General features: G+C 37.4%; 1 protein-coding gene across 4 annotated transcripts in view; it reads right to left on the bottom strand.

Annotated features, from left to right (window-relative positions):
- Positions 1 to 58: 58 nt before the first annotated feature.
- CADM2 (cell adhesion molecule 2) overlaps positions 59 to 16,467 on the bottom strand; it is a 569,139-nt gene continuing 552,730 nt past the window's right edge. For all 4 annotated transcript variants that reach the window (XM_064410951.1, XM_064410953.1, XM_064410952.1 and 1 more), the window contains 2 exons: positions 9,428 to 9,553; positions 59 to 7,806 (listed from right to left, as the gene is read on the bottom strand). In XM_064410951.1, coding sequence (XP_064267021.1) covers positions 7,688 to 7,806; positions 9,428 to 9,553 — 245 coding nt within the window. In that variant the 3' untranslated portion in view covers positions 59 to 7,687. The remainder of the gene's footprint in view (positions 7,807 to 9,427; positions 9,554 to 16,467) is intronic.

Raw genomic sequence — 16,467 nt, 5'->3', positions numbered from 1 at the left:
CACTGCCAAACTGGCAAGCACCAGGTAATATATAAAATGAATAGACAATTCAGAAATGTCCAACAGATAACTAAAATTGAAATTTTATTTTTTTCAATAATATTCATCAGACAATTTTCTGACAAGACTTTTCTGAAAGATGAAGTGCAAATGGGAACCCTGTAAGAATGTTTAGAAGAATTGTACATGACATTTTTAAGCGCCACCAAGTACACATTGAATACTTTGTAAGTATATAGGCATAGCAACATGCAAGTGTCATGTACCCAACATTACAATATGCATTTTGTTGTTTAAAGTCTTTAATGAGGAAATAAAATGAAATTGATGTGTCTCATCATTAGTGCAATATGTTTAATTCCCATGGATTTTTTTTTTTTTACAGGTTAGTGGTTTTATTTCTGAACCATTCAAATATATCCTTCTCAGGACCATAAACTGCCAGTGTAAGAGCAAAGTACACCAGAATTCTTAGGAGAATACACTTACACTGACCATGAATAGATGAATTTGTTATAGTCCTTTCACAAATTATGCCTTATTATTTATTCTAGGAAACTTCCTGGTGAACTGAAGGGGTTTTGTAGTTATAAAATATCAAGGCTAAAAAGTAAAGGATGCACAAGGATTGCTTTATAATTCTTTTGAAAAAGAGCTAAATAGCAACTCAAACATGTGCATTAAGGACTTGAGCCTTGTTCTTCTGAGATCAATAGGTGTACTGTACTCAATTTTGATGGAAGCAGGACATATATGAATCCAGTAATCCATGATTTCCCTCTCTTGGCTCTTCCTTCACTGTTTTGGCAGAACCAGATGACTGTAGGTTATATTTGCATATTTCTATGAAAGCTATATAGGGGTATAAGCAAACCTGCATTCACTGAAAAAGGACAACATGTGCAACTGCATATTTACTAACATTAATCAATATGCATAGAAAGGAGAGAAAGAGGAAATGATAAAGAAATCAGCCCAGCAATTAAAAACTATCCTCCTCTTTATAATCAACATAAAGAGTTGATGATCATCCTTACAATCTTATTTACAAGCTATTACTTTAAACTCCCTCCCTTTACACCTATTACAAAAACCCTTCAATATTTCATTTTAGAACAAGACTGAGAAAATTATTATGTTTAGAAGAAAATAGCATTGGTGATTTTCAGCACTATGCATAAGGGCAGGCTAAGGCTGTCTGTAGTTTGTGCTGAAACATGAGATCAGAGCTCACACATGAAACACTGCTGGCTTGACCCTGAACACAGGGAAAGTGCTAAAGTGCTGACCCCAACAGGCTTGGCTTTGCACCTGAAATCTTAAAAAAGGGAAGAAACAAAAACCCTTGAACCTTTCTTTAATAGTAGCTCAGACTACTCCTTTCAGAAGAGATACTTTCCCTTCCTCCTTTCCAATTAGACTGCTGCTTTTAGCCCAGCAGAGAATAAATGACTTAAGACACAGAATGTGGAGGGCAGACCTACAGTAAACACAGAAGCCATGAAGGATTTATTTATTTTTTTTTATTTTTCCCCATCTACTGCAAGGCTCTGGAAGCCCCTAGAACTGCAGACTCATTCAAATTGGCTTCACACCTTCTGGTTGTGAGTAGATTAAACATTGCTGAATAAAATGAACACAGCTCAGCAACAGGATGATTCCTAGATGTTGGAAGAATTCTCTTAAGGGCTGCTGGAAGCGCACGAGGCTTGGAGCATCCTGAGGATGTGGAGTGATACAGAAGTGTGCTGTTCAACCATGTTTGTACCCTTATTTTCTCCTGAGTTAAAAGAAGTGCAGAGTGCTGGGTAGGATTCCTCGACAGCAAGAAGGAACTGTGCTAGCTTCTCTTAATGCCAAATAAACAACTTTCATGTGTTTTAGACGCCTTAGGTCCACCCTGAAAAACCCTGTAGGAAGTCCTACTCTCAAAAGAGTTTCTACTCTGTTCTGTTGACATCAAAGGCATCTCTATTAATTTAATTTTCTTCTGCTGTTTGCAATAGTCCTTCTCTGCTCCGCATGCATTGAGTGTTTTTAATGTAAACATGCCCTGGCAATATTATGTTTAAATAAGTGAGAGACAAGTCAGGATATCTCAACAGTGTTGATATTGCATATTTAATTCAAAAGCTTGCATGTGCTTTTTAAAGTTTCTCTTCATAGGTGCATGTCTTACTTGGAAGAATTGTGTTGCAGTTGGATTGCAAATCATAATCTAGAGCTGACTAAATATTGATGTATTATAGCAGTTTATTTTTAAGCTGTTTGGGATGAATCCCCAGCCAGCGTAAATTGGCCCACATTTAAGGCAACAGAGTGAAGCTGATTTATACCAGCTGAGGCTGTGTCCTTATGCCCTGTTAAAAAGATAAAACTATATCAGAATTAATAAGAGCAGGGCAAGAATTATGAACCAAGAAAATATTTTCACCTATTTTTAGCAGAAAAAAAATTAATGATACAGTGATTTCATTTCAAGACTAAAGCAAAGATTCAATAGTATTTAAAATGTATACAAATATCTCATAGCTAGTATTTAGACTAAGAGGTAGATGTCATATTCTAGGAATAGTATAGTGTGGAATGATGCTAATGGCAGTTGCTAATTACATTTATTTGCCTGTTAGACAGGACACAAAGAGGGTGATAGCAATGGCAACCACAAGAAGGTTTACAAGAAAATTTCTTGTCTTCTTTTGCTATTCTATATTATCTATCTTTTGGTGCATTTCTTCTGGAAGGGCATGACGGAAAAGTGTCAAGAAGGAAAAAGATCTACAATACAAAACTTCACATTTACAAAAAATTAGCTTTATCATTTAGGGCACCCTCTGTACTGTAATGGAAGCATTTTGTACTTACAATTTAAGATTACCTGGCATTACTGAGCAAGCAGTGGAAATTCCAGGTGAGGTGATTCAGCAAAATAGGGGTCAGAAGAATGCAGCTCTCTCTTTTTCTCTCTCTCTGTTTCTCTGTTGTTCATGCTAAAAATACCAGGGCATATGGCAGCATATTTCAGCATCTTAACATACTAGGCTCCCTTGAGGACAGAAAAAAAGATGAAACTTGTGCTGTTGAGCCAGCAATAAGGTTACAGAACAGTGTTGCCAGGCATTCAGAGTGCTGGCAGCAAAGCCATTAGAGGAGTCAGTGTCTTACTTTGCCTAAAGGTGTTTCAGTGGTATTTAATGGTGCTCCAAGAAATGGAAAGCAAAGCTGGTGAAAATGAGGGGCAGTATTTTTTTGTAAATTAGTTGCCATTGCAACTAGAGGAATTACACATATTGCATTAGGATATCCACTGCTTGTAGATGTACCTTCCACTTTTCCCTTGTGACTTTTGGGGGTCACCCCTTGCTTGGAATAATCAAAATGCATATTATAATTACATGGTTTTCCAATATCCATACACAGCAAGTACAAGATACTTACATGTAAGTACACTGTATTTACCTATATTTTTGCATAGTTTTTAGTGTGTACTTTGTGCCACTTAATAAAAAGCATTACTCATAATTTTTGTTGTTGCTGTTTTTCTTTATTAGACAGCTCATTCAATTAAAGTTGGAGTAGCTGGGATTTTTGGTATGTTCATAACAGATTACCAGTCCCTAGGAGTGTAGAGATTAGACATTTGGAGGAGTCTGGGTAAGCCATGGGGGGAAGCTGCAGTGTGAACATGAAACTTTTAAATCACCTCCTTAATTAAGAAACGCAATATCAGATTTAATGATGCTAATTTAATAAACTTACCTTTAATTGGAACGGAATTCTAAAGGTAAGAAGTCCGTTTTCCTTTTGGTAACACTTTACAATAAGTGGCACTAAATTACACTAGAACTGCTATGTTACAGGGAATTACATGTAACTACACTGTAACTGTTGAAAGAGCTACTGTACATGTGCGTACATGGTAACTTCAGTGCTGTTACAATCATGAATTACATAATTACAGATGATTCTGTCCTTTCTTTTCATTGAAATAGCTATATATATATATTTATATATATATTATACTGCAATGAAAACACACAAGATGTTAACTTTCATGTCTCACTTAGAAAAGTTGCTTTTCTTCATGTGTTCCTTTAGAGAGGGAGTCTCAGTGCAAGACGAACCATCCTTAAGTAATGTGGAAACTTTTGAGATGTTCTAGCTTAAACTCTGAGCCTCAAGTTAAACATCAGGTTCCTCAAACTGTCTCTTGGTTTGTCAGATGACACTAAAAGAGTGGGATGATGCACCCCTTGTCTTCTGATGCACCGCTTTCTTGTTGAAATAATGAGAATGTTCTTGAAGCATTAAAAAAAAACAAAAAAACCAAAAACCAAAAACCACAAAACCAAAACAACAAGAAGAAAAAATAAAGTCTACATCAAAAAGTTTAAAAATAATCAGCAATCAACACTGTAAACAGTACACTGGCAGAAACTAGCTACCTGCTCTGGAGAAAACTACTCTGCAAGTGAGTGAGGGAGAGGATGTCACATACATTTTAGTGAAGATGGTTCCCATTCAGAGCCTCCATTTTACACACTCACTGGTGCCTCACACCATCATAAAAACATTTTTTTTTCTTCTTTTCAGAATCGGAACTCGGGCGAAAGGAATGGACAACTGGCTTTTAGCCTACTTAATGTCATTAGTGTTGAGCCACGACTCTGCTTACAGAAAAGAGGGATGCCTCGTTGCCCCCAGTGCAGTAATCTGAACCCGTGAAGACCAGACAGGCCTGCAAAGTGCTGTCCAGGTAGAACGCTCTGTGTTGGGCTGTTCACAGCTGTGCACAGCTGCAAGGGACATCACCAGGTGCAAGACAATGGAAGATCAAATGGGTTACAAATGAGTGCATGTGAGCAGTTTTAATTGAAAGCCAGTGGGGAAAAGAAAAAAAAACAAACCCAAACAAACCTGTCTTAACAGTACAGTTCATATCCGATTTTTTTTTTTTTTTTTGCCAAGTTGAAATGCTGTTTGTATGCCACTGGAGAATATGGTTTGAAATGGTTACCACAAGGCCAATCCTGCTTTTGAAGGCCCTGCCTGACCTTGGCTGGGTAATGGTTCAAGTAACAACCCTACTATTCAAGCGAGCTGGAGTTAAGAAGGATGAAGAAAGGCGTAAACACCACGCTGGTGGGGAATTCCACCGGAGCAAATAAGGCCCTCATCCAGGGAAGCACTTCGTTTTTAAGCATATGAACAGTGCCTTACACTCCAAGGGAACTCCTCTGACACCTGAAGCTATGTGCTTAAAAGCTTTGTTGAACTGGGCCCCAGGTCCTGAAATAAAACCTTGATACTGCACTACAGCTAATGTAACTTACTGCTGTGACAAGAACCCATATTTTTGGTATTAAACTGAATGACTTCCTTTGCCAGCCTTTTACATGTTTATGCTTTGAAAGACATGAATATCTTGTAAACCTATACTAGTTTTCAATGTGTCTAGTAGCACCTACCTGGTTCTCTCAAACTACCATATTATATTAACATATTATTGCATTTTTCCACAGATGGGTATGGAGTGACCTGTTAAAACAAGCATGCAATCACATCAATGCAGACTTATTTCTTTAAAATGTCATACTGTATATGATTTATTATGTTAACACTCAACCACATCATATTATTTATGTCTGTATATTTTGAAAAAAAGTGCTGCTTTGATTGACGTCACCCTTTTTTCTTAGAAATTAACAAGATAAATGCTTCAACAAAAACAATTAAAATACTCTAATATTGTCCTTAAAAGGTTTATATTCTTCTGATAAATAATCTGTCACAGCACCTTTATCTTCCATTTTACCATACCACATGATGTCGTATTCCAAATTCTCCCTTCCCCACACAAAAATAAAATCCCAGGAGAAAGTCCTTTACAGCAGACCATCATGCTTTTATGCTTCACATACACATCAACCAGAGAGAAATACTTCTTTTGTCAAAGGTGCAAATCACAGGAGCAAAGCGAGCTCCAACTAGACTTAACTTGCATTCTCCAGTGTAGAATCATTTCCAAGACCTGTTATGGCAACCTTTTCTTTTCATTGGAAGAGGAAATAAGCCGATGGGCTTACAGTGTTTTGTTGTCATATTTAAGAGCATGTGATTTTTTAGCTGTCAATTACACAAAAAAAAAAAATTCAGAAATAATCCAAACAGAGACCTTCACTGTGGAGCTAAAAGCATGGCAGGAATTCTCTATCATTCACGGTGACATAAGTTTGTACCTCACAAAATGCATAGACAGGAATTTAATATAAAGAATTAGTCCATTTACTGTATACACAAAACATATATCTTTTGTTTTAACACTTCTATTTTTACTTTTTTTCTTTTTTTTCTTTTTTTTTTTTTTTAAGATTTTTTTTTTTTTTTTTTGGCAAACCAACATAGAGAAGCAGCTCTGGAACTGCCAAATTAAAATTGAGAATTTTAGCAACTCAATAGTACTTTTTAAGGATAGTAATCAAATGTGGTTGTAATTTAAAACCTGAGGCTGTGCACTGGTTGTTAGCTTAAAACTACCTTTCCATATAACATTGTGCTTCCATTGTATAACAAAGAAAAAATTAACAAGAACTAGAAAAGTTTGCTGCTGAACAGTGCTAGGACATACAGACAAAAAAATACTAACACATGTTATCTACTCAGAATATTGATTTTGAGTCATATCTAAAGGGATATAATGGACATTAGAAAATGCTTACTTGTGACTGACTTAGCTACTGCCAAAAAAAGTTGAATATGTATCAAATAATGTTTAATTGAATTTATTATATGCACTATATACAGATACTAAAATGCCTTGCAATTGTGCCCCATGAACACATCAAATTTGAGTAGGCAGGTGAGTTCATGTTTAGCAAATAAATTATAAAAACATAAATTACTCAGAAAGTTCTCTAATCTTTGTGATACCAAAAGCCAGTAAAAGGGCAGGACAAATTGTTTCAAAAGAAGCTCTATTAACCTAACTTTGTAGAATCTCTATAGCTATTCAGCATGTTTTCACCACTGAAACATGGCACTGTTGTCAAGGTACCATTTAAATCATAACAAAACAAAGCAAAACACCCTGAAAAATTCACTGGACTGATCTTTTTTCCCACCAAATCCAAACAAATGAGAAACTATACTAAACAGATTTCAATTTGTGTTTCCGAGGGCATATGTTTCAAAAACAAGTTGCTTTTTGAACTATAGATAGACCGATATAAAAGATTCTTTGTAAACCTCTAATCTTAGACTTAACATTTTCTGTAAGTAAATTAGGATCTTACCTAATAGGACTTGTTATGAATTTTGTTCTATGACATACTAGTAGGGCCATGATAAAAGAAAATTGGAAAAGAAAGCTGCATAACACTTAAAGATGTAGAAAACTTGGATTAAGATGATGATTAACATTGTTAAGGCTGTATATTCAAGCACTGTATGTTAAGAGAGCAGTGGATATGATTTTTAGGCAATAAGAAATGTCCTGTTTTATGCATGATACTGTAATTATAGAATGATGATGTCAACAGCTGATTGTTGGCATAAACTGGCTACTTATAGCAGGTATGTGAGTTAATAAAGATAGCAGAAGATGGCAGAGATGAATTCTGAGAAATGATAGCCAGTTTTCTCCAGCAGTCAGCCTGATAAGTAAAACTCCAAGATTCTAGCTCTGCATCTAAATGAAATACTCTTTTTTCTCCTCTGCATTGACTTGGCTGCCTTCTGCATTGATAATGGCTGTGTCGGCATCAGGTGCATCTTCAGCTCCTTTTGCTTCATTTGTTAAATATGTTCCTGTAGGGATCAGTACAAGAGAAAAGAAAAAGAGAAAGATTAGGTTTTGGTTTTTTTTTTTCCACTGCATTATAGGAAGTACATTTCAAACAATATACTCCAATTTTTTCATGAATGAAAAATATTTTTACACAGTTTTTAGAGTACATCATAAAAGTGTGCTGAACTTTCTAATTTGCTTAAGAAATATTTACACAGATACTTATACTGGTAAAGGCATATATACAAACTCCAGTATACCCACAACAAATTAAGGAAATATTTTAATAAAACTCCACTTTATCAAACTGCAGTAATATGCAACATATTTTTCAATTATGGAATAAGTGATAAAATCTTGGTTATTTTATGAAATAGTTATCCATCAAAAACAAAGCAATTTTGAAAACTTAGAGATTCATAAAAGTGCTTTTTTTTCTCTTTAATGACCACTGATCATTTGTATTTATGTTTTTTTCTTGATCACACCTATGCTTTATTTTTACAGAATTGTATTATAGTAGGTTCCAAGAGTTACAAAATTGAGGCAGTTTTACTAACTGAACTAACTCATATTATATTATCACAGCTATTTTTATACTCTTGAAATGAATGAAAAAAAGAAATGTGTACAATAATCAAATTTCCCTTTGTGAAAATCATTATTTTTGTTGGCATAAGATGTACAACTGTTCATTCAGGAAAGTAAATCAAAAGAGACACACTTTCACTGGCTTATTAAAAAAAAAAAATCTGATTTTCTCCCAGTTAGAATAATCAAATTATAATTTTTTTATCAATTTATGTTTGCTAGGTATATTATTATCCTATCTAAAATGAGAGTTACTGAATTAATACCAACCCTCATCCTCTAATTTTTTTTTTTTTTTTTTTTTTTTTTTTTTTTTTTTTTTTTTTTTTGAGGGGTGTGGAAAGGGAATCAGCTGAGTTTTAGCAATAGGCCTACAAGCTGTACAAAGGCTAAATCTCAAGGCATGATTTTGGAACTAGCTAGGTCAAAATCAAATCACAGAGAAGTCAGAAGTCAGTGTCACTCCATTCCTGTTATCTTTAGAGGCACAGGGGACTGAAAATGAAGGGACCAGAATTATCAAGGTAAAACTACAGAATAAACTAAAGCTAGCCCCAGGAATGAACCCCTTATTCCAGCAGGATCATTGATAAACTGATTTGAAAACTCACTACTGGCTTCTAATATTATCTTTTAAACATATATTTGAAATACTAGCAAAATCCATTAAAATGTAAATTTTGTTCACTCAACACATATATATCCTGCTGAACTGATATGGTAGTAAAAACTATGAGAACATGATGAGAACATGTAATCAAGTATCAGGAGTTAAGATCCAAAACCAAGGGGCAATTTTACCCCTTGGTCCCTCTAAATCACTGACTTACGAGATGACCTTGGGCATGCACTAACTCCATGTCCTTCACCTTGGCCAGCCCACTGGAAACCTGGTTGAAATTCACAGGGACTTCACTTGTGACTGGACTGAGGACTATTTTTTCTTCCAATCACATAACAGAGGGGGGGAAATTGAAAGGGAATGGCACTCCCAAGTGAAATCATGTCTTGCTTTCAAGAATGACTGAACTTCCACCAAATGTGTCCTACCTTTATGTCTTGCCAGGTATCGACCAAGGAGAATTATAGAACATAGTGTTACAAAGACAACTACAGCCACTATTCCTCCTATAAGAGCGTGATCAGGTCCGGTCTGTCCAGCCAAAGCATTTGGATCTAGAGGGAGAGACAAGCAAAAGTGGTCCCACACAGAGTAAAAAAAATGACAGGAAAATTCACAATACCAAGTTTTATACTGATCATCCTGAAAATAGGGCATTTCCTTCTTTAATATTCAGCACTGTTATTCCCACTTTTACTCCCAGTATCTTATCAACAGCACAGTGCTGCTTGTATTCCCAGATTGTTAAAACCCTGAGGACATCACAGTTATGAAAAATATTACCCTATTCTTCTTTGGCAGAGGTTATTAAATGAAAAGGGTTCCTAGCTTTGTCCTAGTCATTTTACAACAGAAAACCTGGCCCCAGCTATTTATAGAAGGAAAAACAAGGAAGTGAGACTTGGGGATCAGATAGCATCAGCAGAATAATGTCTGCATAATACATAATTTATAGAATTGATTCTCAGTGGGGAACCTTTATATGTTCTCTTCCTCCCATTCCTACCCTCTTGCACCAGAAATGAAAAGGCAGATAAAGTGCAGCCGTGCCAAGTTCCTCTGCACATGGCTGAGTCTGCATGGATTTGGTTAGATAAAGGTATCAGGCAACCCAAAACTCAGCATTCAGACTCAAGCATTAGTTTGTGAATTTACTACAAGTGCTCAATTAACACCCAGTGTGTGATATCTATTACACCAAGCTGTAATAGATATCACAGAATCACAGAGTCAGCTGGGATGGAAAATACCTTTGAGATCATCAAGCCCAAACAATAAAGCGACATGACCTTGTCAAGCAGTCCATGGCACTGAGTGTCACATCCAGTCACATAAACACCTCCTGGAATGGTGACACCACCACCTCCCTAGCCAGCCCATCCCAATGCCCAATTACTCTTTCTGTGAAGAACTTCCCAATGTTCAAATTAAGCCTCCTCTGGCACAGCTTGCACTTTGGTTTGTTGGACCTCATGCTGCTGTATTCAGCCCATCGACCCAGCCTGTTCAGGTCCCTCTGCAGAGCCCTCCTACCCTCCAAGAGATCAACACTCCCCCACAACTTGGTGTCATCTGCACATTTGCTATTGGCAGAGTGAATCAGCAGGTTCCTTTTTCCACCTCAGAGCACAGATTCAAGTGTTCTGTGCTGGTCATTTGCGTGTTCTGTTTGCCTAATGCATCACAAAAGTTGCAAAGAGACAATCATGGGAAATGGCACTGCTTTGGGGTGAGTAATTCTTCAGAGCTTTTAACAACAAACTAGTAACCTGTGACTGTTGACTCAACAGATAAATGCAGAAGGCAAAATTTTAATCTGAGGATCATGACATGGCTCCTATTATAATGAAAATGCCTCTGCTATGAAGTAATAGTAATTGTCTGAAGATGTTATTAGCATGTACTGCATGCTGCAATCATTTCACTCACTGCTGCAAGGGAATTTCCTTTGTAGGAGCTGTTTATATTCTTCAAATAGTTTGCAAATAACTACTTTGCTTTGCAAAAGGGAAAGGCAGGAACAATATTTACACATAAAAGAGGGCAAATCTGTAAAGATGACAGAAAGGTCTCTGATAATGCTGAGGAGGTGTGATTCCATAATACCATGATTACATTCTGCTGACCAGGATTGCAATATGGCAGTAGGATGTGTGGATACATCTGATATGGGAGTCTCATGAGGTGTAACAAGCCTAAGTGCTAGTGCTGCACCTAGGTCAGCGCAAGTCCTGTTCTGGGGGATGAACAGATCCAGAGCAGTCTGGCTGAAAAGGACTTGGGGATGTTGGTGGGTGAGCTGCCCTTGTGCTCTTGCAGCCCAGAAAGCCAAATGTGTCCTGGGCTGCACCCAAAGCACCACAGGCAGCAGTCAAGGGAGGGGAGTGAGCCACTCTTCTGAGACCCCATCTGGAGAACTGCATCCAGTTCTGGGGTTTCCAGCACAGAAAGGACATGGACCTGCTGGAGTGAATCCAGAGGAGACCACCAAGCTGATGTGAGGGATGGGGCACCTCTCCTAAGAGAAACGGCTGAGAGCATTGGGATTGTTCAGCCTGGAGAAAACATGGCTTTCTGGTGACCTAATTGTGGCCTTCCAGTACCTGAAGGGAGCCTGCAAGAAAGATGGAGAGACACTATTTGCAAGGGTTTGTAATGATAGGACAAGGGGAAATAGCTTCAGACTAAGAGTAGGTTTAGAGTAGATTTTAGTAAGACATTTTTCACTGTGAGGGCAGTGAGGTGCTGGCACAGGTTGCCCAGAGAAAGAGTGGCTGCTCCATCCCTGGAAGTGTTCAAGACCAGGATGGATGGAGCTCTGAGCAACCTGGTCTAGTGGAAGGTGCCCTGCCTGTGGAACTAGATGATCTTTAAGGTCCCTTCCAACTCAAGCCATTCTATAATTCCAAGATCTACAAACCCACATGTATATAATGTTCCACTGATGGAAGAAAAGAATCCTGTTTTCCCTTCCTTTTGCAAACTGTGAAGCATTCTGCAAACACATTCTCTGGCTTGCTGGAGCATAGAGTGGTGTGGCCACTGGTACAGATTCAGTTCTGCTCTTAACAGTGACTGGACTTGTTAGACAGGATTTTGCCACTTATTGCTGGCTTTCTGAGCTCCCACAGCTTTCTCTTCTGGCTGCCACAAGGATTTTGGGGAAACTGGTCATAGAACTTCTCTGGATATGATGGCAAAAAATAGGTATTTGGCCTCAAAAAAGCTAGAAACATTTCATAAACTCAGCTGTCCTGCATCCTCCTCCACCTCCACATCCTCCTGGCATGGTGCTGCTGATGGTGGCACCACACTGAGTACACATCACCACTCCAACAGGACATAGGTTCCATTTTGGTCATTAAATCTGACCCCAAATCCTGTGCACCAGCAGATTCACAGGGGAAAGCAAGAGTGCTGGAGCATTGCCTTCCCAAAGAAGGAGCTTGGAGCATTCAGCCTTCCTCTCCCTTGCCTTGCAGGGGCTTTGTTTTTCAATCAGAGCAAGGAGGAGGTGGCTGCTTGCTTGAGAAGATGGAAGGTGACAGATTACTGCAGGAATGTCAGAGAGAGAGATATCTAGAAGATTCCTCCTTTGGTGCTGCCTGTGGCAATGTTGAGTAAAGCTGCTCCCTGCAGCAAAAGGGCAGGACCCATTTGGACTCTGAGGACACCCATGTCCCCAAGCCCTGCAGTGTGTGACCTGCAGGAGATGCTCTTTGGCAGCACTGGGGCAGGAGCAGCATGAACATGTTTTCCCACTAAAAACTGGCTCCTGCTGGTGTGCTGCCAGAAACACTGAAGAATAGAAGGAGATCTTTTAAGGGATAATATACTTCCTGATGCAGAGCATAATCCAGAGAAGGGTTAGCACAGAACTTTATCTACAGGAATTTTTGCAAAGCTGATTGAAGCACACAGCCTTAGCTCAATACCCAGACTTACAACTTATGTCCTGTGTGAACTGTAATAAACATTACAGATAAAAATCCTCACAATACACTGAGATAAATACATCTCTGTGTTTTTATCCTCTGGTGTTTCCAACTCAGAGTGACTCAATCCTCCTCTGACACACCTGCTGTGATTACAGGAAGTGACCCAAAGCCAGCCTAAACACAAGGCTTCCACCTATTAGTGTGGATTAATGAGATTCTAATACTACCATAGACTGATTTTTTTAAAAAACATTAAAATTAAAGTAGGTATTCATTGGACTGCAAAAGTAGCAGCATATTTTTTGCTCTAATTTCAACCTTGCTACCAAAGCCAGATTAGATTGGTTGGTATTGATGGAGAAGTTTGTCCAGAGAAAACCTCAAAAACTTACACATAACCTATTATTACTATATTACAGTGAACAATTCCTTTGTTAAAAAAGACAAAGGAAAGGAAGAAGAGAAAGCAAAAGATGGAAGCACGGGAAATAAAGAAAGATTCTTAAAAGCAGCCAGCATTTTCTTTGGAGACAAACCTTTTTTCCATCTCAAAATGAAAATCTACACAACATAAACAATATTCTGAACAGGAAGCATACCTCATGTATAGTCTCCTCATAGAAAAATAATGCTAGCATTAAATATAAACATGCTTTACATTATGCATACAGAGTAATGCACCATACTTTTGCTTTTCATGAAACGACCTAAGCCCCATGAGTGAATTATAGATCTGGGTCTTTCTGTCATGGTATAAATAATTACTATTTCAAAATGTGCCCAAGCAGTATCTGAAAGACAGAAATACAGGGATTTGGAAGCTACTCTTTTTTGTATTTTAGGTATTTGTACAGTGAACATGCATAATAATTCAAGTGTTCTGGGCAGAAGTCTTAGCAATTGGCAGTAAAGTTCCTGAAACCACTGGCCACTCCACAGTGTGCTTTCCAAAAAGCAGAATATTATTCATACTATTTTTAAATTCACATTTTAAACTTTATGGAATTTACCAAGTAAATCCTACCTTGCCATACATACAACTCCAGCAAATGAAATCTTAGGTATGCAACTGTGCAATAAATACTTATAATTCAGCTGTTTCCATTAAAAATAATAATTTTTTAAAAATTACACTTTTACTGCTTTAATGCATACTGTTTTTTACTGCATGAGCACAGGCAGCTACAGTACCCATGGCCTGAAACAGTGGAATTACCATTTTGCAATCAGACTATATCTTCAGAGATCAGTTCTTTTTTCTGCATGTTTTGTCCTTTGATGAAACTAAGAAAATCTTATTTTAAAAAAAGTGACACAAAACCTCACAATTCTATTTAACTTGCTCTTCCCCCCCACTCCCTCCCCCCCACCCCCCCCGATTTAGAAAGCCAGTGCTGCAAAAATTTACCCATTTTTATCTTTTTGGGTTTCCCTGTTACTGTTTGTTCACAAACTGTGAACACACTTAAATTAAATAACAAACACTAAAATAACACTCTTAAAATGACTAAGAGGGGAAAACCCCCTCATTTTTTAAGAGATGAAACACATCAGATAAACCTTAGACCTAATAAATAAGTAGATATGTGCTTTTTATGACCTGCTGACAAAATTTCAATGTATTCAATGTAGAACATTTTAATATGAATTCACACTTTAGTTATGCAGAGAAATTTTGGAATAGTTTTTCATGCTTTTGCATAAAGTGTATGTTAATTATTCACCTAATTTCACTTTCTTCATGCATAAGTTTCCTTATTTATGCAGAGTTGACTTGACTGAGCAGGCTGCAGGAATGGGTCAGATAACCCTTTCCTGAGCAAAGGCAAAACAAGCACGTTTGTGAATGCTGAAATAGCATATTTTGGGGAATATGTGCTCAAGTAGGCCTCTCTTTTGCAGAACTTTATCAATATGTATTTTTGGCTCATATGCTGAAGTTTTAAAAAAGTCACTCTGAGCATGAGATGACCTAGGTTTTGAGGCATCCAAAATAATAATTTGTTTTGACCATTTCTACTGTACAAAAAATTTGAAATCGCCTAATTTGCTGTGGAGCTTAAATAGCATTCACAAAGTGAAGAATTATTAAGTATATGTATAATTCATAAATTACTGTTCCTTAAGGCTGGGAAACGAAAAGTCTGTCCCATTTCTCACAGAAGTACTGAAACCACCAGCCTACAGTCACTTTTACTGATTTCATGAATAATCAAATGCTGTTGCAAAGCAGAATTGCTCCAATAAGGGATCCTGTGGCATAGCTCAGTGTTACAATTTGTATGACAGAAAAATCTCTTAAAATGACTTCTGATTCTTTTGTATTCAGGGAGTTGTTATAACCCCCAGTACAACTCACCAGTATTTCATATTTTTGCAAAAGATATTGTTTTGTGTGCTTTGCTCAAATCAGATCAGTAAAGCAATGTGCATTTTAGGGTAGGAAACCCCAAAAAGTACAAAAAATAAATTAATAGCTCCGTCTTATTTGAAAGGTGTTGAAACAGTGCAGGTGAGTGTGCAAATGAGTGGTGGAAGACTGTGAAGATTTCTGGAGAAAATCTATCAAGGACCTCAAATCATGAGATATCTAAACCTGCACTGTTTGAAGTGTCCTAACCAGCAGAGACCAAACTGCAACAACTATGGGGGGAGAGTAGGCTGAGGATTTCTAAAGTCCATCAGTAAATGTAAATTACATTAGAAGTGTTCCCCAGAGAACTTTTTCTTCATATCACCTTAATTTCCCAAGGAGAGGAGAGCTTGTGTGATTATTCTCTTTCACTCTGTTCAAATTACTTATGAAACGTGCTTCCATTACAACAAGTTTTAAGAAACAGTAAAGAATTTAAGAGTCTTGTTTTCTTATAACTAACCTGAGAGGACAGGTTGCAGCAGGGGCTCAGAGCTTATTAGATATCAGACAATGTGTGGGAAGGATGCCTTTATAAAAGCCCTAATAGAGACAAAAGCTTCCGTGAAAATCTCTGCCCAAGAATCAATTTTTCATTAGAGGTTATTCTCCATTGCAAATACTTTGGTGTCCAGTGGCACAGATCCTGTTTGAAGTTTTCACATGGCTAGGTGGCATTTATAACCTCTGAGCCCTTGCTTCCTTATCTTTTTCTCATTTCCCCAAAGCCCACCCTTCATGCTTCTCTTCCTTCTCGTCTCAGCTCACACTGCAGTATTTCCATAATTCAGTTAAAAAGGCACGAGGCACAATCTTATGGAAACCAAAGAAGATTTCTTTCTGCAGCTTATGGCACAAACTTGGGTTCTGAAATGTATTCAATTAATGTCATTGCCAAGATTTAGCCACAGGGCTCATAAAATATTTAATTGTCCCACCAATGCAAATTTGGGGGGATAAAAAAGTGAAAGTTTAAAAAAAAATCAAAACAAGATAAAAACCTCCAAACAAAAAAAATCTCAAAACAAAAACCTCACAACAGAACCTCAAAGATCTGGTTTTACATCAGTAGAAAAAAAGACTAAAGTGGGAATTGTACCACATTATGGATAGAAGG

Source organism: Passer domesticus, chromosome 2 (genome assembly GCF_036417665.1).
Source record: "Passer domesticus isolate bPasDom1 chromosome 2, bPasDom1.hap1, whole genome shotgun sequence".
NCBI classification, from domain to species: domain Eukaryota; kingdom Metazoa; phylum Chordata; class Aves; order Passeriformes; family Passeridae; genus Passer; species Passer domesticus.
Note: the sequence above shows the minus strand (reverse complement) of the source record. Positions and strands in the feature narration are given on the sequence as shown.